At 39.6% G+C, this 23,468-nt stretch overlaps 1 protein-coding gene across 1 annotated transcript in view; it reads left to right on the top strand.

Moving 5' to 3' along the window:
• CLASP1 (cytoplasmic linker associated protein 1) overlaps positions 1-23,468 on the top strand; it is a 191,659-nt gene that overhangs the window by 110,031 nt on the left and 58,160 nt on the right. Inside the window, exons 21-25 of the mRNA XM_068949030.1 lie at positions 6,783-6,890; positions 8,437-8,463; positions 10,207-10,374; positions 16,645-16,752; positions 20,762-20,824. Coding sequence (XP_068805131.1) covers positions 6,783-6,890; positions 8,437-8,463; positions 10,207-10,374; positions 16,645-16,752; positions 20,762-20,824 — 474 coding nt within the window. The remainder of the gene's footprint in view (positions 1-6,782; positions 6,891-8,436; positions 8,464-10,206; positions 10,375-16,644; positions 16,753-20,761; positions 20,825-23,468) is intronic.

Genomic DNA, 23,468 nt, shown 5'->3' with positions numbered 1-23,468 from the left:
CGTTGCTGACCCTTCTTTTTCTTCTCTTCTTCCCTTCTCCACAGTCTCAAACCTTTCGAGTTTCAGCCTAGCTTTGAAAAGTTGCGTGTCCATGTTAATTTATGAAGTACCCTATACAGCTCTCTCAAATGCTCTCCTAGGCTATAGTAACGTTTGTGGAGGTCTGCTCCAATAGCTGTCCTCTGAAATACCTTTATTTTTAATTTATTAAATGCTTTGTTTACAAAAGTCTTTTGGTTGGTTTGTTTCAATTCAGCTACTTTGGAAGCAGATCAGACTTAATCTAAAAACACACACACAAGCGCACATGTGGACACACATATTTATGTGGGAATTTTGAGATAAGCTTTCAGAAACGGGGTTTGCCATTCCCTTCACGTTAGAAAACTGGATCTCTTTTTGCCAGAGGATTCTCCAGGGTAGAGATGGGGATCAGGGAGGATTATAATAACGTGGCACACTTGGAATGTGATCACTTGAAGAATGAAGAGTTTCAAACATACTGATTAAACTCCTCATCTCTGGTTTCCTTTGAGACAGTTGAGGGAAAACCAAGCTTTGTTCAGGGTTCATTGTGCCCTTCAGAGATGGGCCAAGGAAGGCCGTCTGCCAATTCTCTGATCTTTCAAAGTTGGTCAGTAACTACAGGAAAGGCAAAACTTTACACTCTTGATGTAAATGTAAAAGTTAAATAGAGGAAGAAAATAGAGAAAAATCCCCTTTCTCTGAAAACACCCATATGTACATGAGATGCTCTTGAAACATAAAAAGCAGATGTTCCATCTTCCCCCATCCTCCCTTTTTTGGTAGGTCACCTCTAACTAAGAGTAAATCCCTGTGGTTTTCTGTGTAGTTGAGTTTAAATTTGCAGTCTGGTTGCCATCATGGCTTTCGGTAGCTGCGATGTAAAAGTTCGGCACCTTGCTCTCGGACGGGAGCCAGCATCGTGCTAACTTGGCAGTTCCCCTCTGCTTTGCCCTCAGTCCTCCCTCTGTGTTTTGTTTTCGAGGCAGGGATCTCAAAACAGGACCAAGATAAGGGGGTTATGCCAGTGACGAGAATACAAGCTAACAGCAGAGTTTTGGGTCTTTGGTTTTTAGGTATTGTCATCTTATTTGGAAAACACTGATGAAATGTGCTTTCTATAAAGGTGGCTTAAATCTATATGCAGCTTAAATCCCTGTAGGTCTGGCTGTCTGTGCTGCGAGACTGTCTTCATGCCGTGCACGTTAGGTCTTGATCATGCAGGCCCCTCATAGATCTGTTGAACTTCATTAAGAGCTCTGTAGGCAGAAATTTTGTAAGATCTAAGCCTTTATAGTCTTGATCAAGACTTAGAGCTAGTGCTATGCAAGTAGCAGTAGTGTTCTGAATAAGCTTTACATTATACCTGATTAAAAGGAAATCTCATAAAAATGCTTCTGCTTTTATCAGGAACCAATTTTTCAATAAATATTTTTAAAAAGTGCATTATATTGACCCTCAGAATGGAATGGTTCAGAGCTTGCCTTGCATTACAGGAAGGGCCACTAATGGATCTCAGCTGCAGGAGTAGTTGTCAGTAGGTGTGTTACTTCAGCTGGAGTTGTCTCTGGAGAAGCTTGTAGCTTATAATTTCTACTTACTGTTTTCCTTTTGCAGCACCCAGATATACTAATGCAAAGGGTTTTCTTCCCCTGTAGAAAATCCCTTTTAGTATGGTGTGAAGATCACTCAGATGTTTATCAGAACTACAAAATTAATCTCAAAACAGCCTCAAATGCCTTATGGAAATACTGAATCTGGGGAGTACACAAATAATTTGTTTCTCTTGGTTTCGAAATAGTCAAGTGTAACCTTCCCACATAGGCAAATTCTACTTCCTGTTCAGCTCCGAGAGCAGGAAACTGGAAGCTGAATTGTCTATTAGCGTATCGAAAGGATAGCGCCCGATCTGTTGAGATAGGTTCTATTTTCAGAATTTGAAATTGGTTTCTAAATACTGTAGTTTTAGGATACCGTGAAGGGACTGTCTTATGTATTTTTGGTTTGGTGGCAGATATTTCCTTGTTTTACTGTTGATCATGAGTAGCAGTTTAATTCCAAGTTCTTTTGCTTCCCATCTCACACAATTACCATTCTTTTGATTCCATTGTATTTTTCATCCATTGGACCTCACCGATGTTTGCCAGTATGTGATTTGCAGGATAATGCCTCCATAGCAAATGCCTTTGTTATCCCTTACGTTCATACCTGATACCTCATTTACTAAGGAGCCTGATTTCCACTATAGGTTAGGTATGGTTTTTGGCAGTACTTCAGCATGTTCAGATGTTGAAGGTCCCTTGTATTTTGCAAACAGAGAGTAAGATTAAGAGAGTGTGAATTTATTTCAATAAGAAAGCATGTGCTTTAGAGAGCAGGTAGTGGATTATTGTGCTCACTTTTTTTGCATTTGAGAATTTGGTTCATGCTTTTCCCCACTGTGGTATCTTGAAGCCTTGGTAGAAGGATCAGCTGAAGGGAAAAGGGATTCGTAAGGATTGCAGCCTCTTTTATTTGTCTGTCTTTTTTTTTCTTCCCAAAGTGAGCATAAAGACAAGCCCTTCCAACAAGCCTCCCCCAAGAGGGGGAAGCATAAATACCAGTCTGTCCTGAAACCGTCAGTTTTAAAGCAAACAAGATTAGCAGATCTTTCCCAGGGTCAGAGGCATAATTTTTAGTAGTTTGTTTTTTTTATTGCTCATTAGGGGGGGGAAAAATCTTTAACTTATTCTAGTTCTGAGCTATCTTAGGCTCAAAGAGAGAGGACTGTTCAGTCAAATATCTGGAGCCTTAACAAAGGCTTTGGGAATAACAAAAAGGTTTAAGAAAGCAGAGTTCTTGTTCTCTTCTCTACCTTAAAGCTGCTTCTTGTTCTCACTGAGCTTGATAGGACTAAGCTTAAGTAAACGCTTCAAGGCTTGACCCAAGAGTTTGAACGTGGTAGCTTAAACTGAAACACTCAGGTAATAGGTTTCTCTGCTCTCTTGGTTGATCTCTTTGCAGGTACTGACTTTTGACTTTACGCGATGACAAAGCTGATGTGCTTGTTTATGTAGGGCAATGGGGTGGCACTAGTGTTCATTTGCTTTGGAGGGGACTCTCTTGCAAAACCCAGAGGCATGTGTATGGAATCTGTACCATGCTCATGGTAAACAGGGTTGCTTAACAGATTTTATATGTAAAATATCTATTTTTGATGTGTGCATACCTTAGCTGTCTCACAAATGTGCCCATGTGCCATTTAGCAGTGATGCAGCTGGGTGGGGTGGTGGTTCTGGAGGCTCCTGTGGAAGTTTGTTGCCTCTTTCTTCAAACGAGGCGGGGGGGAAACCCAGTGCTGAGGAACCTCAATGCACTGACCTGACCCATGGAGAGACCATTACCATCCCAGTGCTTCTGCATAAATTATGTGTGACTGTAGGAATCGTTATCACAGCACGGCACTGATAACAGTTGTGGAGCTGTTACATACCCTTTCTAGACTATTTGAAAGCCATTTTCTTCATGGTGAAATGTGCAGTCTGGATCTCACAAACCCTTGAGTACTGGGAGGTGGAGGTGCTTTAGGATCAATGGATCAATGCAGAGGAGCTAAGAAGCTTCTTGTAATGTTAAAATATGTCATAGAATCTTTTGTTGCTTGTTCCTTAAAAAAAAATCTACTAGGTTGAGACAACGCAGGACATCTGAAAAGTTGGTTCTAATCCACTGATGGTTATAAAAATGACTGGCTTTAAAAAATCAAAGCAAAAAAAAATTAGGAAAAAAGATTTCTAAACACAAGGCCCTCATATGGAGTCTTTCAAAACACTTTCTTTACCAGCAGCAGTGTCATATGTCAAGTTTAGATCAAGGGCTCTTTTTTTTTTTTTTTTAATAATGGCAATGCTTTTATGATTTTTGGAAACTAGTTGGGGCACTCCTTATTCCTTTGCTATACTGCTGTTGTCAAGATGCAGTGATTCTTTTAAGAGGAGCAGAAAAAATGGTGGTTATAAAATATGGATTGCTGCATCTGTGATTTAAACTAGATATGGAAACAAAGCCACTGAAAGCAAAGAAGTCTTGAGGGGGAGGGTTTGCTTGAGTTTTTTTTTTAAAAAAAAAAATCTGAATAACTTGCTTTTTATGTTTTTCTGGTTAGTTTTGCCTGAAATCATTCTTCCTGGGATAAAATGATAGAGATAAAACCACATGGATAATCTTATGTGCAAATAACTGTTGGATGTGAATGCAGACCCTTATTTGCAGGTTAGATGACAGTAAGAGAAGATAAAAGACATTTGTGTTGTATAGATGAAAATCTATATGGAAGTGCTATGATTGATATAATGTGTGTTAAAATCCTTGAGATTTTCAAGCCAGATAGATACAGATTCATCTTACATTATTGTAAAGCTAGTAGTTCTTGGACGTCATAAGACTAAGTTAAAAATTGTGCCTGTGTGTGTGAAAGAAGGCAGAGAGAAAGTAAATCACTAAGTTATAAAACGATAGTGTTGTAGAGGTAAGTTAGTAACATATGAAGCATCTCAGATCCCCCTCCAGGTTTTTTATATCTCATGCAGATTTGCCTAAAGCGATTTTGAGTTCCATTTGGTCATTGTTGTTTTGCAGCTAAACCAAACAGTCAACCCCTGGCACAGACATAGAAATCACGTTTAGTGATGTGTCTGATGCTATCTTTTACTGTGCCTTGGATTTCAGCCGAGTTACCACCCAGTGCTTTCTAAAATGCTCAGGCTGTCTGTTTGTATTTTGGAAGGAGAGTGAGTTCTTTCCATTGCCGTTTCCTAAGGCTAGTCAGGTTTAACTTGTTTTCTTACTATTTTGTACTCCAGCAGCCACCAGTGATGCCCTACTGATAGGGCAATACAGGTGGTGTTAGGTGGTGGTTAGGTGGTGGCAATACAGACTTCCTTCCAAGAGCGTGAGATCCTCCTGCCTCCTTCCCCATGTGTGCCTGCCTCGTCCCGTGGTGGGGTTTGGGGTTCGAGCCGCTCATCGAAGCGTGCGCCCAACCTGCGAGGGGTGGAACGGGCCAGCCTAGAGTTTGAGGGCTGGTCTTGGTGATCTGGGTTGTTTAATCAGGCTGCCACTTTCTGTGAGGCAGATGGTGTCCAAGGGCAGAGGAGATCTGCAGCCTGGCTGAATGCCTTAGCGTAGGTGAGCAGCCTTGATGTGATCCACATGGATGTGGTCCGAGCTAGTTTAGTTTTGCTAGTGGTTAAAAGGCAGTTTGTTACATGTTCGCCCAGTGCTATGCTAATGTTTTTTTCTATGTCATATCTACGGATAGTTGTTTGAATGTAGATACCTGTTTCCTGTTAAAGCCAACTGAGCTTATTTTAAAACTTGATGCTGTTTGAGAAGGTCTGAAAAACAGTTATCTTTTCCTCCTTCTACCAGGAAGTCTAGGTTTTCTCCTCAAAGTTAAGCATTTCTTTGTCACTTTATGTCTATCAAAAATAAACAACCCCTCTTATGAATATCTTGGGAGCTCAAGTAGAAGAATAGAGCTCAATCCATTCAACCTGGGCTGCTTGCCGTTGTCTCGTCCTGCATGTGTACCTTATGTGAAGTGTTTTTTTAGGGAGTGAGAAAAGTATACCTCTCTGTTTACATTGCCATCTCTATGTTTATGGTGGAGGCACAGGGTGGGAGATAAATTTCTGTAGCTAATAGATGCAGTTGCCTGGAATGTTCTCTTACCTTTGTCCTTTTTTCCTTTTTATTATTGTGCCTGCAACTTGAAATCTTCCTCTGAGTGCAGGGCAGCACTGGCATTAGTCCTGAGAAACAACTTCAAATTTGGCTGAGAACTGAGTTGTTGAAAAGTGCTGATGGAGATTTTCTTTGTGCTCCTCTTAATTATCATTTCTTTCCCATTAACTAGAGACAGATAATTGAACCTTAGCACTGGAAAGAACATTCTGTAGGAAACAGCCCTGCCCCGGGAAGGGGATGAACTGATGACCTCGCAGAGGTTTTCTAGCTCAAATTTCTGTGGCTTTTTCATGAGGAAAGGACAGAAAAAGGAGCAAGAGCACTTTGAGACTTTACATTCATTCTCTGCTTAAATAAAGGGCAGGCACATGGAATCTTTTTTCCACAATGTTGATTGTGTTAAATGGGACGCTCCGTTACAAGTAAAGTTACCCTAATCTGGGGATAAATATGTCAGATCTGCAAACAGCAAGGAAAATTGAATGAGAGCGAGAGGGACCTGAAATAACCATGTAGTCGGACTGCGCTGACAAACTCTGGGGTGTGTGCCACTGTGCACGCGTCGTCTGGGATATAAAGCACCAGGCTGCTGTTTGGAAATCCCAGCGATGGAATTTGTGGGTGCATCTGTCATGCCCATCTCCGAAAGCGTGATCGCCTTGTCACAAAGTAATAATATAGGAAGTGGCGTTTAGGAGACTACAACTTCTGTTGATCCTTTTGTGAAGACAGTACTGTAGAGCAGAAGCAAAGGCTGTAGTGAGACCTAATTTTTTTTATCGTACCAGCTGATAGCATTGCAGAAAGCAAAGAGGGTTTTGGACTAACGGTCCTTCACTGTGTTTCCACTCACTACCCTTCTGTCTCAGCCAGTCTAATGGAAGATGTTGCTTCTCCCCCGTAAAACTTTTCTTTTGTACCTTAGTTGATTGTGGGTAAAACAACGCTCCTAGTACAGGACACATGGTGCTTTAGACTTTTGCCTTTGGAAGAAACCTGTTAACAGTCTGGTTTTCTTTGCCTTCCTCCAGGTCGGATTCGTACAAGGAGACAGAGCTCTGGCAGTGCCACAAGCGTCACCTCAACGCCTGCTGACACCCGAGGCCGCAGCCGGGCTAAAGTAGTTTCACAGTCCCAGCGTAAGCAGTGTTTTACTTTGCGGGGTCGGGGGGGAGGGAGAGAAATTGTTATGTTTTTCTTATTTACATTGTGGTAGCATTGGCTGAGAATTGAGCTCACCTCTGCTAAGTACTATTTGGACAGGTAACAAAAGGAATTCCTACTCAGCGAGCTTTCAGCATATACTTTTGCTGACAAATGAGGCCCCAAATTTAACTGCTTAGTTTTTACTGAGTTGCTGCTTTTCCACCTGTTGCACAGTGGAATTGCAGCTCTCTGTGAAGTATAGGACTAAATAGCTTCTGCTGGGTCCCTCTGAGATGTCCTCTGTGTCTGTAGCTGCCTGCTGTCTCTTGGGTTCTTGCCCTGCCAAGCTTCTCTTGCTTGTATTATTGTATTTCTATATGTGTAAAGTGTGAGCTGTCTAAGTTAATGTGGGATTTAGCATCAATTTAAAATAGAACATTACCCCTTTTAGGGGAGGTAATTCTGCTCTGATTCACATGGCGCATCTGTGCTCTTTGGCTTCCTTGCAAGGCATCGTTCTCCCCAGGAGCCATACATAGTGCTGCATGTTTGTCATGTGTATCTAAGGAGAGTTTTGTCACCCAAACTTTAAAAGGAATTGGGAACAGGGAGATCCTCGTTGCTGAGGACCCTCAAGCTTGTGGGCAAGAAAGGATGGGGGCTACGGAGAGAACTGTTTGTTCTGAGGACTTGTCTTGCTTTGAACCCTTATTTTAAAACCCTCATCTGTTCATGGTGTCATTGCTTTGCTCTGTGTTGGAGGGATGGGGAACCAGGTTGTAGCATTACGTTAGCCTGGGACAATTGAAGAGAAAAGTATTATATTCAAGATGGGACCAGGTGGAATTCTTTATATTGAGGTCATGATGGGATTTGGACTTTGGTACTCTGATCTAGATTCATCCCTACAGTTTTGAATGTAAAACTGGTCCAAAATGAGAAACAGCCTTTTTTCTCGATTTCAGTTTAGTGAAGAATGGTTAGATCAGATGAGAAAACTCTCAGGGCAATTAAGGAATAGTTCAATTTTCAAAAGTTTCAAATGTTTAGGGCTTATTTTTTTTTCCTATATCTTATAAGACTAGGTGGTCACCTCTGCATCTGCCGTAGTCTCGTTTGTTGAAACCTGATTTCAGCCTAGCCTGTCCAGATGTGATCTTTATTTCCTAGGCCAAACACTATATGAAATTAAACTATGAATTCAAATGTAATATGGTCACAAGACCAAATTCTCCTCTGTTTCTACAGTGGGTAACCCTGTTTCAATTTTGCAGACTGGGCTGGGGTATAATTTACAGTGGAGTTTGGGTCTACATACTTGGTTGATGTTTCCCTAAGAACCTGATCAGCCTAAAAACTGTCAGTTGCATCTATGCATTAACCCACTGCATTCTGCAGAGGCTTTTGGAGTGACGTGTTTGTGAAGAAATCTGTCTGCACTGTGTATAACATAACATAAACTGCATGCTGAACGCTGTATTGTCTTGCTGTCTTTTAATCCACTTTTTGCCTGTCCTTTGGTCTGCCCTCATAATCAAGGATCCAGATCAGCTAATCCTGCTGGTGGTAAGAAACATTTTCCCTTTCTTGCTTTCTCACATTATTTCCTTTATATTTTTTTAACTGCTAAACTTATAGGTTCCCTCTCTCCTGACTCGCTATCAGAGACCTAGAAAGCATTTTCTTAAAGTTAGAAATCCAAATGTGTACGGTAAATGATTTAGCTTTCTCACAGTAATCAAGCATGGTAAACATACGTTCTGTGTCTTGGAGCTGGCTCATTACTGTAAGCGTTGCAATGAAGTTCCTGCAGCTTAAACTCTAGGTGCTAAATTCTTCTTCCAGTTATTTTGGTGCAACCCTGTTGACATCAGTACGATTGCAGCAGCGTAACTGAGAGGAGTATTTGACTTTCAGGGTGTGAATGCTGTGCATGTGACTGGCATCTGTCACAAGTATTCTCACCCTCCCACCACGTGCAGTATTGGGAGTACATTGATTCGGATTGCTTTGTCCAAGAAAATGGAAGGGGCAAGTAATTTGAACTAATATCAGTTATGCTATTGTCCATCAAATTAGTAAAATTGCATACAGTCTTAAATTAAGTCAGAAGATGGTTCTTTTGCTCTTACTAGTTGTAACAGTATTCTGGAACTGAATTTTTTTTGAGATTTGTGGATACTTTTAAGAAAGAAAGCAGCATGAATATTGGTTCAGAATGTGAGCCTACCTGAGTATGTTTTTGCAGCCTTTTTGAAGTGTGCTTTTCCTGACTGTTTTAGCAAGTAAATGTTTGTCAGGAATGGTGATAGCAGCAGCAGAATTTGTTTGACTTATATACCTAGAGAAGGAAAAAGGGCCTTCGCTCCCTTGCTTTCAGTCCTTTGTGATTATCTGTGAACCAGTGTTACTCAGTTCTCAGTGGAAGCAAGTTACCGAATGAAGAATCATAGCCCCCCCCCCCCCCAAAAAAAAAAAAAAAATAGTAGTATTCTGCTCATGTTGAGTTAGGCAGCAGGCGTATGACAGATATTTATTGCAACTGGAAGTAAATATGTATATAAGTCTTTGTCAGTAGATTGTTTGACAGGCAGCATGGCTTAGACAAAATGTAAACTTGCCATGGACTAGTCAAAAAGACAAGGAAAAATAGAATAGGATTACTACTCAACTTGCTAAAAATTGTTTTTATTAAGTGAAAAATAACCAAATGTGTTAAATTTAATGAGTCAGGACCAAGTAAACCAGCATCTCCACAGACGTGACAGGGTTTTTTTGGTTTACTGTTTAATGTGCTGCCCTGCTACTGTTGAGATATTAACTTTCCTTCACTGAGTTGTCATCGGAAATTAATGTCACCGCTGCAGTATAGGGTGGAGATGCCTGAGCTAGCTTGCAGCAGCCTGTCTGTACCTGAAGTTGACTTGCAAGAGCACAGAGCTCCGTACGGGCTAATGCTTTTTGCTTCTTGACGGTACAAAGTAGCCAGTGAAGTCTCTGCTGCTGCAGCAAGCCTACTCTTGGTACTGTGGCAAACTCGCGTAACGCTAGCTTGGGCATTTCCACACTGCACTGTCTGCGTTGTCTTTACCGTGACTGGGCGGCAAGATTAGTATAAGCAGAATTGTTGATGTGTTTACCGTCAATGGGCTTTCCTTAGTCTTCCTCTAAAGCCCATGGGAAATCTCCAGTTGGTTTTCTATGGGCTTTGGATCAGATTCTGAGATGTAGCCCACTGTATTCCAAATTTGCTTTCAAAGTATTTAAAACCTTGGGTTTTTCTCTCTAATTTTTTTTTTTTTTACTTAGCTGGCAGCCGGTCTAGTTCTCCGGGTAAACTGTTAGGAAGCGCCTATGGCGGCCTGAGCAGTGGAACGTCCAGAGTCCAGCCAGTTCCATCATCGTCAGAAAAACGCAGCAAGATCCCTCGGAGCCAGGGATGCAGTCGAGAGACGAGTCCCAACAGGATAGGACTAGGTAAGACTAGCCACTGCAGTGACACATTGATCAGCGGGCTCACAGGAAGGTCTTTTCTATTTACTAGGAAATTAAGTGTTACTGTCACACTTTTGAGTTCTTCAGCTAGCAGGCTAATGTTTTATCTCAAGAAATGTTGTATTTTTGATTGCAGTTTGTAGGAAAGAAGTTATAATTTTCCAGGTTGAGCTATAGTCTGAAAGTAGGCCTGAAGGAGATATCATGGGAAGTCGTCTACTTGAAATTTGACATGAGCTATGTTGTTGGGTCAGGCAGCAAAAAGAGTAAGTGTCATGAATAGCCAATCACAGCAAAAATACCTAATTTGGTATCAGAGGCTTAGTCCTAAGGGGAGTTGAGTAATTTTTGTAAAGTCAGTTGGGATCAAGGGCAAAGAGCACCTTCTTGAATTATTTCAGAAATTTTGTAGCTTAAATAGTTTGCTGCTTCTCATCGTGAATAGCTTGGAGCCATTTCCCTAGATGGCATTTTAGACTTATGCTCTAATTATTTTGTTTCTGATATTCTTATCTCAGTGACTATTATGCAAATATTCCATAATAGTTTTTATTTTCAAATTTATCAGTAGGCTTTTTAAAACTAGGTGAATAAGCATCATTATATAGAAACATTTGTTTATCTGAACTGTGGTGCAAAGGTACCCAGTGTGCTCTGTGACCAAGTAAATGTTGTTTTCCATTTTGAAATAAAATGAAAATATTTTGATAAGTTTTGATAAGTTTATATAGAGGAAGATCATTTTAAATAATATTGTTATTGAATTATTTTCTACCACTAAAGAATTTACTAGGAGATTGAAATTGTTTGAAATCTTAGCCTTCATGTCAATTAAAATTTTAACTGTTGATTTGGCTATTATATTTTAAATTTAGACTGTCTTTCTGTTTAGAGCATGTTAATTGTTAGTGGAGAGCTCTCTTATTTATTCATTGTTCAAATTTCCTGAAATGAATTTTAAGCGCCAGAGCGCGTATGCTGTGTTACAATCCATAAAAAATTCCATATTGTTTGTTGTGATTATTTTTCCAAGTTTGTTCTCATGTCTAATCTGTTTTCACGTCTGTATGAATACACTGCGCTTTTCTGTTCATTGCTTTTAAAATGTAAAGTGCCTCCCAAGTATTAGGAAGAATTATTCTGCTATCACTCTGCAAAAGAATGTTGTTTTCAAAAGGAAAGAAAGAATGATGGATAGTACTGTCACATATGTTTAAACTAATCATCACATTATATGGTTTGATTTGAAACAGTCCTTAGTATTGGAAGGGAATTTACTTTGTGTAAAACGCTCACTCTTGGGTTGCAAGCTTTCAGGTAAATTATGGGAGCCTTGAAGAATTCCTTTGAAAGGGTAATTTATATTTCGTAGCTCTCATGTGCTCCCTGTGAACACAGTCAGCGCTTGTTCTTTGGAAGTGGGAGAGAACCTTAACAGATCTCTTAAATTTTTTTTTCTGCCTGGGTGGATGACCAAAGCCTGGTCTTCTGGGCGCTCATCGGAACAGGAGAGTCTCTGACCCATATATTTTGGCTTTAGCACTCGGTTGCAGAAATTCTGTGTCTTTATTGAATTTAAAAAATGGTAATATTGATTTGAACTGAGATGAGTTTTGAGCTGTCATCTTTGTAACATTATCCCATTGTGTTTATTACTGTATAACATAGTAGCTATTGTATTTTGTTTGTATTGTGTTGCTTCAGTTCCTGTTTTTCCTTTCAATTTTTTTTCAGTCATCCATTTCACTAAGTAGTCTTCCATTCACCTCCCTCCTAAGACTGTGGATAAACTTTCAGGCTCTGATGTAAAAAGGTCCTTGAGCATATGCAGTTCTTTAGAGTTTGTGGGATTACGTATTTGAGGATATGCTTGTGCTTTACCCTTGGGCTGAAACGTCTCTTAATTCTGTGGGTCACACTGCAGTGCAGCGAGTGTTGAACAACCTTGAATATCAGGCTGCTAGAAAAGGGTAATTCTCAGGTCCTGTTCATGACTTACCATTAATTTGTTGTGTAGTTTTTGCAGAGGTGACTGAGCTGTAGCAGGAACAGTGTTATGTGTGCAAGAATAAGCTTGAAGAGAGCACATTTGTGCAGCTGGGCTTTGTGCAAGAACCATCCACTTTTTAGGCTCTTCTGAGGCTGAGGGCAATGGCAACCTATGCATGTAGATGCCCATGAGCATCAATAGCTTGCTGCTAGCTCAGATTGCCATGCTGGTCATGGGTAGTCCATGGAGTAAGCTTTCTTCTGCTTGTTGGAAACACTGAAGTAGTGTGTCATTTTGCAAGAGGCAGCACAACTGCCACATGTTCTGCCTGGTTCCCCTGTATGGCCCCAGGCCGTGGTGCTTTTTGATTTTTAAGCTTGCCTTTGCTTTCTGGTAAATGGAAATTACCCATGGTGTTACTCTACTGGGGAAGGAAGTAGTAGTTCACTTGATCTCATGCATTTCTTTGGGACCCTTGCAGGAGAACTTCCCTAAAAAGGTGATATACATTTGCAGTGCAATGAAAGTTCATCAACTTGGAGTTAATTCTGTTCCGTGGGTCAGGAGAGTGTTTGTGTCCTGACTGGTATTGCGGTGCAGGTATATGCTGAGAGCGAGCCACCTGCTCCTCTCCTGGAGCACGCTGTCAGCATGGGGACTTAGCTTCAGTAACAGCCCCTGTTTCTGAGTTTGGGAGATGAGAAACCAGATCCTTGAATGCCGGTTGGATTTGAAAGAAGTTGAGGGATTCGGACATAATGTCAGTCTCCAAAACGTGAAGCAGGCACAGCTGGCTATGCACGTCATGTAACGCTTTCTGTGTTGGGGTTATGCTATGTGTGTTTACTGGAAAGCTGAAGGAAATTCTTGACTCGCCTCCTGAGCGCGCCCTACTGCGGTTCTGCAGTTTGACTGTTTTGGTGGCAATCACAGAATGTAAAATGCTTATATTGCTGTAAAGGAAGCATCTGCTGGATCGAACTGGGATTTTTAGTCTTCTCTTAAGGTGTGGTTTTAATGAAATGCAGGTTTCTTCTAAATGACAGAGTGGTCAAGTGGGGAATGGATTGAGCCTTGCTGGTGGAATTTGCATTTACTGGTTTACAAAGGTGTATTTGAGTAAGGCAGCCTAATAGTGTGTGTTATAATTGTGTGAATGATGTGCATCTCTTGTACCTTTCCACATGAGATTGGTAAGACTTAATTGTACAGGACACATCTAGAAAGTTGAGAATTTATTTTAAATATCCCACCCTTGTTCCTGTTCATAGCTTTCAGTCCTGAGCTGGCTGATGGCATTTGTGCTGAGATCCTAATTTCCTTCTGTTACCAGAGCTTCCTAGCTGTCCGCTTCCAGTCTGTCTACTCCTTTTAATTAATTTTGCTACTCGTTTACTTAACTTCTGCCCAAATTGTAGGGGTCGGTAATTTAAAAATTGAGTTTTGTGGCTCTCTTGTCTGCCTTTGTTGCCTGCGCTGCAAAGACAGACTGTGATAGTATGAGAGACTTGTCTGAATGACAGTAGTGCTGGCCCTTACTTCTGGAAGTGCTTGAAGAATAATACCCTGATCAGGGATAATAATACTCTGATATTTGATCTTCCGTATGCAACACAGCAGAGGAATTGCGGGGCAGGTGGCTGGGAGTCCAGACCAAGCAGACTCGTCCTTCTGTTCTTTCCAATCCATTCTTTTTCTTGCTTTTATATCTGTATCCAGTAACATGCACATCTTCTGTTTGACTGTTATCCATGAGCTACTCAGGGTTTGCTTTTGGGTTTTGTTTGGGGAATCAGTATTGTGCTTCATCTGTGGCATTGTCTTCCTCGTCTGTTTTCATGTAATTGAAGGAATGCATGTTTTTATGCTTCATAAAAGAATACTATAATCTGTTATGGAAGGAGAACGTACAGTGTGCATCAATTAAATTTTTTTTTTTTTACCTATTCATGTCTCTCCCCCTCTCTAAAGAGCCTTTGCTAGTTGTAGTATAGTTGTATGAGGGGAAAGATTGATGCTTAAGAGAAATGACTACTTGTGCAAACCTGATGTGAAGGCTGCCATTATTTACATATAAGCATGAGACCCAAGAATGAGAAGTTTGCTTCTGTAGATCCCTCAATTCCAGGTAAGTATGTTTGTGTTGAAGACTTGAGGACTGTTACTTTCACCTGTAGTTCACTTGTGAGCTTTTTTCTTGTACAGTCTGAGCTGGGATTACTGTACATGAGGACCCTAATTTCATCCACTTCATATTATTTAGTCTGTCCTATTTACTGTAAGACCATCTTTCTCACTCCGAAGTTTTGGACATTGTGGCGATCTAATCAACTTGGTCAGTAGCTCATCTTGTATTGTCCAGCATCAAAGTTCAGCCATCAGAACCATTAATTCATCTAAGAGATTTATGAGCTGGGTCTTGCAAAATTGGGAGCGATTTGACAAACCAAGAATCTGGCAGTAGTCTATATTTGAATTTTAAAGCCTAAACATGAAGATTTCTATTTTGTTCTGTACTGTTTTGCTTCAAAGGATACCAGTATGCCCAGTGTTTAACTGACCGTTCAAAACTGGGCATTATGTTCTGGCATGGTTCTTCTAACGCCTAAAATTCTCCTCCTCATTAAAAAAAAAAAAAAAAAAAAAAAAGAGGCTGCATAAATATTCACAATCCTGTTTCTGAATGAGCCCACACTAGCGGTCTAGGGAACTGTTTTTCTTTTCTTAGCTTGAGTCTAGGCATTTATGTTCTGTGTATGAGCCAATAGAGATTTATGAGAATATATTTTGGAGCATGCAAATATCACTAACTGTATAAATATGAGGGTACTGTTGAAGTCTGAGGATGAAACAGGTTAATGTTACGGGTCCATGCCTCTGCTCTCTTGTCATCGAAGCTGATGGTTAGGTTTTACTCTGTGCACTGGAAAAAAAAAATCCTTAAAGCCTATTCCTGACCACTTATTTAAAATTTACTACTGCCTTTTCAAAAAAGCAACCCTCCCCCTTTAATCATTAAATTCTTAAAGGTGAACTTGTAACAATGAGTTGCTATTCTCTGTTGCGCAGGAAAATGTCATATGCACAAAGCATTTTTAATAACTTACTGTAAATGTCTTTTATGTCAAAATGACAGAATTTGCAGAGGAACAATCCAGTTGCTTTAAATACCTAAATGGCTCATTTTCTAAACTCTTACTTAATATTCAAATCCTTTGTTTTAAGTAGGAAGTTAAATAACCTTCTAAGGCCTAACTCTATTTTTCATACGTGGGCAAAATTTCAACCAAAGTCAGTGGGATTGCTTTTTTTCTGTGAAAGCAGCTTAATCTCTTATCTAATGCCGTGCATTTGGCCCAACTGAGAGCGTGCATGTGATGAGTTTCTGTGACACAGTTGGTAGGCAGGAGCCTGTTGGGCTCTGGGAAATTGAGCGCTCGATAGCTGCCAGACCTGAGATAAGAGTCTTGCTGATGTAGGGCTTTTCCTTACTTGTCAAAGTAAGGAATATAGTTAAAGATTCTTCTTAAGTGCGCATGTGTCTCAGTATATGTGCCTATAAAACCATAAATACAAGGTTTTAGAAATGTTTGAGGAACAGAAGTTAGGTATCTTTTGTTAAAGAATTGAAGCTCTTGCTGCCTCAAAATTCAGACCACTTTGTAACCTATTTTTCAGGTATTTAGGAACAAAGTGCTTTCCCCAGTATCTTTCACTGGGGAAAAAAAAATCTCTGCAAGTCTATACAGTACACCTTTTTTTCCTTGAGATACTTGTTCATGATAAAACTATCCTTATAAAAGCCATATTTATGTAAAAATTGCGTATTGGCATTGTGGCTACTTTTAAAAATTCTGACCTGATTAAGAGCGCTTCCTCTCCCTTTCAGAAGGGTGTTTGTCTTGCAAAGAAGGACAAAATCTTCCAGCAGGGTTTCTTTTAACCTCATCTGATTTGCATGTTCCGTAACAGTAGAGATCCCCTTAGCGATTGAAGATCTCCTGCTCTACTTGAATAACAATTTGGATTGCTTAAGAAAAAAGCAGACTGGGAGCCAGACATCTAACGCTACGGAAATTTCGCATAGCAAGCACAGCTCAGCGTGTAATGTAGTTGGTTTGTAAGAGCCTGGGCTGGCTGCTGCAAATGATAATTACTAATGTAATAATTGCCGTAACTAACAGAAATGTGACTTGACTTTGAGCTTTCTGTCCTCATTAAACTTGTTCACCTTCTCTGAAACTCTCCATGCTGCATGCTAGCACGGAGCAGTCGCATCCCCCGACCCAGCATGAGTCAGGGGTGCAGCCGCGATACCAGCCGTGAGAGCAGTCGAGATACAAGCCCTGCTCGGGGCTTTCCTCCACTTGGTGAGTACACGTAGGCGTTGGAGCTTTAAGGGTCAATTTTTTTTTTTTTTTCCTTTTTCCTTGTTCTGATTGCCCTTTCAAGACACTGGCAGGTGGGATGAGCTTGTTTCCTGTCCTCTGTTGGATTCCTGACGCACTCCCCCTTTCCAGCCCTGTTTCCCTTCTGTTTTCCTCTGCATGCTTCAATTCTGGTTCTCAGCGTTTCACTGTTAGTAGGAAAATGGTTCACTCTGAACTCCAGCACTTTTCAGTTTCATTAAATCGGCTTGTATGGGGCTGCTGTGCTTCACTTTGTAGCTATGACGGAGATTTATGGGAGAGCAAGCCTGTATTTTCTAAGTCACGGTGAGGTTGTCAGTAGCATCATAGCCTATTGCTGAGTGACTCCAATTATGCATGATCTGATTTTTCTTAAGAGCTAGGTGCAATAAAAGTAAATCATTTCTGTACTAAATCTTCAAATAGAGACCTCTTTTTTTCTTTAGAGGTTCATCAATTTTTTTCATCAATTTTTTTCCTTTAGAGTCATCAATTAACAACCACTTTGTGGGAATGCCTGTTCAAGAAAGACTGGGGTTTTAAAGTAGCATCATCATGCAGCTTAAGTGTACAGTACAAATAGAAAATCTCATTGCGGGTACCACATGCAGAAGTTTGATCTGCGCAGGGCTGAAAACAAGATAGTTAATGTTTCTGATCAAATATCATATCATATATATATATTTTTTTCAACCAAATACATTACTTGTTGTATGAAAGGTTTGTTTGTCATCTTAGACATAATGAAATGCAGTTGATTTCTAGGGCCTCTCTGTTTACATTATAATTTCATAGCTGTGCATGGGGTTCAAAGTGAGAGAGAAGCTCCTGCAGATTTCATCAAGGCTGAAGAATGTTTTTGAAGGCTCGTGTTTGTCATGCAGTGACAAAATGCAGCTGTACCAAGAAGTGTGCACACGGAACATAGCCTTTTGGGCTTAATTTTGTGACTTTAATAGAAAAGAGAGGAAAGGTTATGAAAAGATATGAACAGAGGCTAAATTTTCCCATTTGGTTTTCATAGTTGATATATTGTACATTGAATAACCTTTTAAACTAATACAGCTGATGTCATTGTTAATTTGGTTATTCATCTCAACTTCGGGTGTTGTCACTGGAGAGACTCTCCTTGCCAGTGATTCCAAATGGAAACAAAGACAAAATTCCCATTGATTTCAATGGAGCGGAGGGGAATCTTCAAGTTAATATTCGAAAGGCTTTAGGATTAAACTTCATTAGTGTTGCACAGAGCTGCAAAATAATCTGTTTGCTTTATCTGTTAAATCTCAATTTTTGGTGAGAAATGGGGAGTGTTTAGAACTTGTCGTCTTGCCCTTTGAGAAAGGAAGAAAGGTAACATCTTTATTAAATGAGCTGACTTGATGCCAGAGCCTTCAAATGTGTAATCATAGTTGGTTTTTCATAGTTACCTGTCTAGCTTCAATATAGGATGAGACTGTTTTCTCTAACCAAGTGTTTAAGCATGCTGGGTTTCGGGGGAAACCGCTCAATGTCCTATGTCGTTGTACTGTTTCTTTTTGTTTTATGAGCCCTTGTTCTGAAGGATAAATACAGTCTGCTAGATTCACAGTCAGTGTGAATTTGGTGCACCACCATTAAATCTGAGTTTTATGCCGAATATGAAACTTTAATTACAAATATCTTTTACAGTGATTGTTAAAAATTTCATTTTGGAGGGAGAAGGGAATAGCAATTTAACTAATGTTATTTAATAACCTGAAGATTATTTCATCTCTGAATTCATTCTTATAAAAGTCATTCAGGGGAAGTGAGGACGTAGAGTGGGGAAAAATTATCAGTATACAAGTATAGTTGTGATTGTCTTGTCTGTTTTCTGTATTTTCATTGAAACGCTGTAAAGTGAAACATGTCCATGAACTTCTAAATAATTCTGTAGTCTGTAGTTCATCTGAAAGAAATACATCTATGGTAATTGAAGCCAAAAATAGTATGGCTGTTAGAGTATTTTTAGAATCTTTTTAAATCTTACGTGTAATACTATATTATATTATATGTTACAATATTTAATAATCTTATATTAATGCTAAGATAATATGAAGTGTGTTTATAGAAGATAATCTTACTGTACATAGCCTTTATGAGCAAAAATAGACTAACTTGTATATTAGTGAACTATATTTAAGTTAGTTACATGTAAACGACGATTCTTGCATTTAACAGCGTTATAGTTAGTGTCAACGCTGACATCCTGACCTTGCAATTTGCTCTGCTTAGTTTCAAGGCTGTCAGTGAGACTGTGCGATGTGCGTGTCTGCGCACCGACTTGCTTCCTAAGTTAGGAAGCACCAGTGGAGAGTCACTCTTTACGCTCAGCCTCCTTGCAGAGATGTGATTTTTTTTTTTAACTTTTATTTTTTTAATTACTCTTTCTTCTTGGGCCTTGATCTTGCAGTGACATCCACAGGGGCACAGCGGACGGCTTGGGAGAAGGCAATTGCATATCAGAATCTCTTAGTTGTGAGGTTCAGTCTGTAATCTTCTATTGATTCTGCAAATCTTTCATGAGTTACTCATGGTGTCAGTGGGATTGTTCTCTTGACTAAATGCATGTGTTCTCCATATTTAAAGACCACATTGTATACTCTGTTGTATGACTTACAGCCAAGCTCTCACTATAGGGAGAAAATTTAGTGTTCATTTTTCTTGTTTTGCTGATTTCTATTTTAGAATGTTAATGTTTATGTTCCTGAATGTTTTGTGTAAAACAGAAGACTTCAAATTTTGCACACGTATATGCCTAATTGACAACGCTTACTTTCATTAGAAGATGATTTGGGTTTATTTTTCATTTTCCTGACAGTACTAGTAAAGATGGTAAAGCAACAAGGCCTTCAGTGAATCTGTGATGATGAATTGCTCACATGAGCAGTGAGAGTTTCTTGGTTCAGTTGCTATGAGTTAAGTGAGCATGTTATTGCAGGAAGAACCTCTTTAGAGAGAAAACTAAATTTCTGGAGTTCTGAAATGACCAGACCAGCTTTCCATTTGCTTTCATAGACATCTCACCTTTATGCTGGATCCAAGAATTAAAAACTTTCTCTCCAAAGGCATTTTGCAATTTATGTGCTGCTGACAATTGGGAATTGAAGTGGGAACTAAATTTGGCTGCAGCTTTTCTGCTACTGTGTGTGCGCACTGTTGCTATTGATGATTTGTGTTTGTGTGCATATGGCATAATTCTAGATACATGTATGTATGTGCATATTCAGCTTAATGTCTGTGTGCATACATACGTATATATTTAGATTCAAGAAACTATATGTTAAAGCAAGAGACTTTTGGTAGCAACAGCTACAATATATGTCTATGTGTATTTAAAAAGAAAAACTTCAAAATATCTGTATGCAGTGGTTGGCTGGCCTCCCTGTATGACTCCTTGCACTCTTTCCACTTTTGTGGTAACTCATTCTCTTTGTTAACGTTGTGGTTTTTTTTTTTTTTTGTGCATAGAAAGTTGTGGAAAAAAACTTGCAAGCACAATTTCTGACCATTCATCTTGGCTTCACTTGGGGGTTTAGATCGGACACATCTAAATCCTGCTCTGTAGTTATGTGCTCCATGTTCTCATGATGGTCGTCTTCCAGATCTGTGATTTCTGGAATGTGACTGATGGGCACTGATTTTTTTTTCTTTTTTTTTTTTTTTTTCCCCTTCTCCTCTGAACTGCACTGAGTTTGGGACAGTTACAAATGAATTTTGCCATGCATCATGTTTACGGTTGTGGGGGAGGGGGGAAAGCTACGGATGGGGGTGTCACTGTGGGGTTTGCACCGTATCTGTTATGCGTTCATATACAGCATCATTTCCCTGTCACTATAAAACACGTATACTGATAGTGGTCATGTGCATCCCCTTTGGATTGTGGCACTTTCTGTCTTGGGTTAAACGTATGTTAATCCTGTGGGTGTTGCCATTCCTTTACTTGCAGCTTCTCGACGTCATTCCAGGTCCACTAGTGCTCTCTCCACTGCTGATTCTGTTGGGCAGTCAGGTGAACAAGCGCTAACTGCATGAATCTGCTGCTTTTACGTAGTCTTGTTTTACACCATTTTAACATTTGCCATCATGTGCATCAGCCAGCACTTAAGCATGTGCTTCTCACCGCTGTGGGGCTTCTTGTTGTGTTTGTTCAACATGGCTTTTTGTTTTGAATTTCATGTATTGAATGTTTTTAATTTTAAGTACTTTAGGAACATTGTGAGCAGTGTTTTGAACAAAGGGTGGTCCAGGGCTTTCTCAGTTCTCCTGCAGTTTGGGTCGGTTGTGCAGCATGAATGATGCAGGGTACTTGCACCTTCTGTTGGGATTTCCTCTTTAGCAGTGTAGCAGTTCCCAGCGCCTAGGACTGCGTGGGTCCCAGTGGGTCTGATCCCACTTGTTGCCAAGTATCTTGGACTCCTGCCTCTGTTAATGGAAGTGCTTTGCAGGATCCTGTCCAAAATACACGAGAGCAGCAAGAATTAAACACCTAATGAGCTTTCAAAATGAACTTTAGGGCATAACACTTGCTGAGATATCCTTTGTATAGTTCTGAAGGCCTTGTCTAAAGCGCCTGGACGTTGTTGGAAAAATGATTCCCTTAATTTCACTGGGCTTTAAACCAGGAGATTAATGCTTAGATGTAATGAGAGAAATCTGCACATGCTAGTAGCCTGCTTCCCCAGCCCTGTGTTGGATTTCTCAGTTGCTGAGTACCTGTAACTCCCTTTGAAATTAGGATATTACACTGGGAGTCTTAAGAAATAAATGAGGACTTCTAGGCTTTGGGTCATAGAAGTTTAACTTGGAAGGGGGGCAAAGATGATGTAGAGGGCTCCAGCATTTGCTCAGAGGCTAAAATCGCATAAGGAACAAGTGATACTGAAAGTTATTTAATTATTTCCCCTTCAGGTAGGCAGTGAAAAGTGTTCTGTTTCTCTTAAGAGACAGCCATTTAACTAGACTTAACTAAAATGCTCAAAACATTTTCCTTATGAAGCAGCTCTGCAGAAATGACACACATGATTTGACTGTCTTTGGCTTTTTAAAAGCAACAATTTGAATTTGAAGCATGTATTTAAAGTTTTAAAAGATTAAAAAAAAAAAAAAAGTAATACATTTTGTTACACAAATTGTAATCGTGTTTCCCTTCAGCTTCCTATGAAACTTATTGAGTGCTTGGCTCCAGTGATTTAGTGTAAAGCCTAATTATATCACCTGCGGTCATCTTTGTCGGAAGGAAGGCCAAAATTTCACTAAAAATGGCGAAATCAAACTGAAAATTTTAGTTGGGGTTATTCACCAAGTATGTAACAAGCATAATGACTCCAGTCAGGGAGATAAGGAAACTTGGCCAGAGCACACTGTGCTCTCCTTATTTCTTGCCAGTAGTGTTGGGCTTGCTTAGAGTAGACATTCCTGGAGCCAAATGTGTTCCCAGCACCAAATTAGAGATGTGCCTGGGCATCTTTTAAGATGCATGCCTATCCAATTGCTGCACTTGGGTACAAGAACAGTGTCTGAGGAAGAAGCCCAGAGTGACTTTTGTTACAGCTTTAAAGATCACTGCAAAAAGTATTTGAAAAGATTCCTATGATAGCTATGGAGACAGATATAAGCCAGCATGCCACATTGTACTTACCTAAATTTGTTTTTAAAAAGCTCCATTTTATTTCTTTATACCAGGTATTTAAACTGATCTACAACTGAATTACTTTGTCATTCTGTTGTTCATTAAAACAAAAAAGACACTATCTCCCCTTTTCTAATGTAATACTAAATTAACATCAAAACAGATGACAGTGTGCAGTATTTTATGACGCTGTGTCATTTCAAAGTTAAAAAGCCAAATTCTGATTCCCGTAACACTTGAATAATGTCATTAAGTTAGCTAGGTTTAAATATAAATCTGAACTTGTCTCAACACTTACGCTTGTATTGTACCAGTTATTATTTGCACTTAGGAAAAAACACTCGTCTTGTGTACGACTTTGTAGCATGTATCTCCATAAGTAGTGTCTTTAGTTTCAATCCAACCTAATGCAATATCACCTCCTCCGTGCTTTTATTAAGAGTACAGAGCTTTCCATTTTAGGGATGAAGTACTGTTTCAACTAAATGTTTATAATGATTCTCCAACTGAGTGCATTAGAAAAGGGGATAGTAATAACACATACAACTTTTTATTTCTTTGTGAACTGTCATGATTTGATTACTTTTCAGCAGTAGTTCTAAGAAGTTGTGGGGGGTTTTTGTTTTCTTTTTTGTTGTTTTTTTTCTCCTCCCCCTCCCTTGTAATGTGTTTTGTAGAAAATGTGCTTTTGTTGTAAATCGGAAATGTCTGGTCTGGTTACATATCTCTCAGGAATAGTAAGTTTTGATAAATCATACTTCTTTCTGACATAAATGCTAGCCTTCAGTTTTTCCTCTTAATAAAATACGTTAGTCTTTTTAAAAAAAAAATTCCCTATTTTCCCCTCAGTAGCTTAATCCTTGCTCTGACTCGGGTAGTGCTCTGAAATCATACTCAGGTAATGCTTTGAAATAGGACGGTAGATGGGCAAATCTCTCATTTAAATTATGCACGTCAATAAGCTAAATGCTTATGAGGGATTTCAGTGCAGGTTTAAAAAAAAGCAAAGAAATTTTATTGTAAG

This window comes from Struthio camelus, chromosome 6 (assembly GCF_040807025.1).
Source record: "Struthio camelus isolate bStrCam1 chromosome 6, bStrCam1.hap1, whole genome shotgun sequence".
Classification (NCBI taxonomy): Eukaryota; Metazoa; Chordata; class Aves; order Struthioniformes; family Struthionidae; genus Struthio; species Struthio camelus.
Note: the sequence above shows the minus strand (reverse complement) of the source record. Positions and strands in the feature narration are given on the sequence as shown.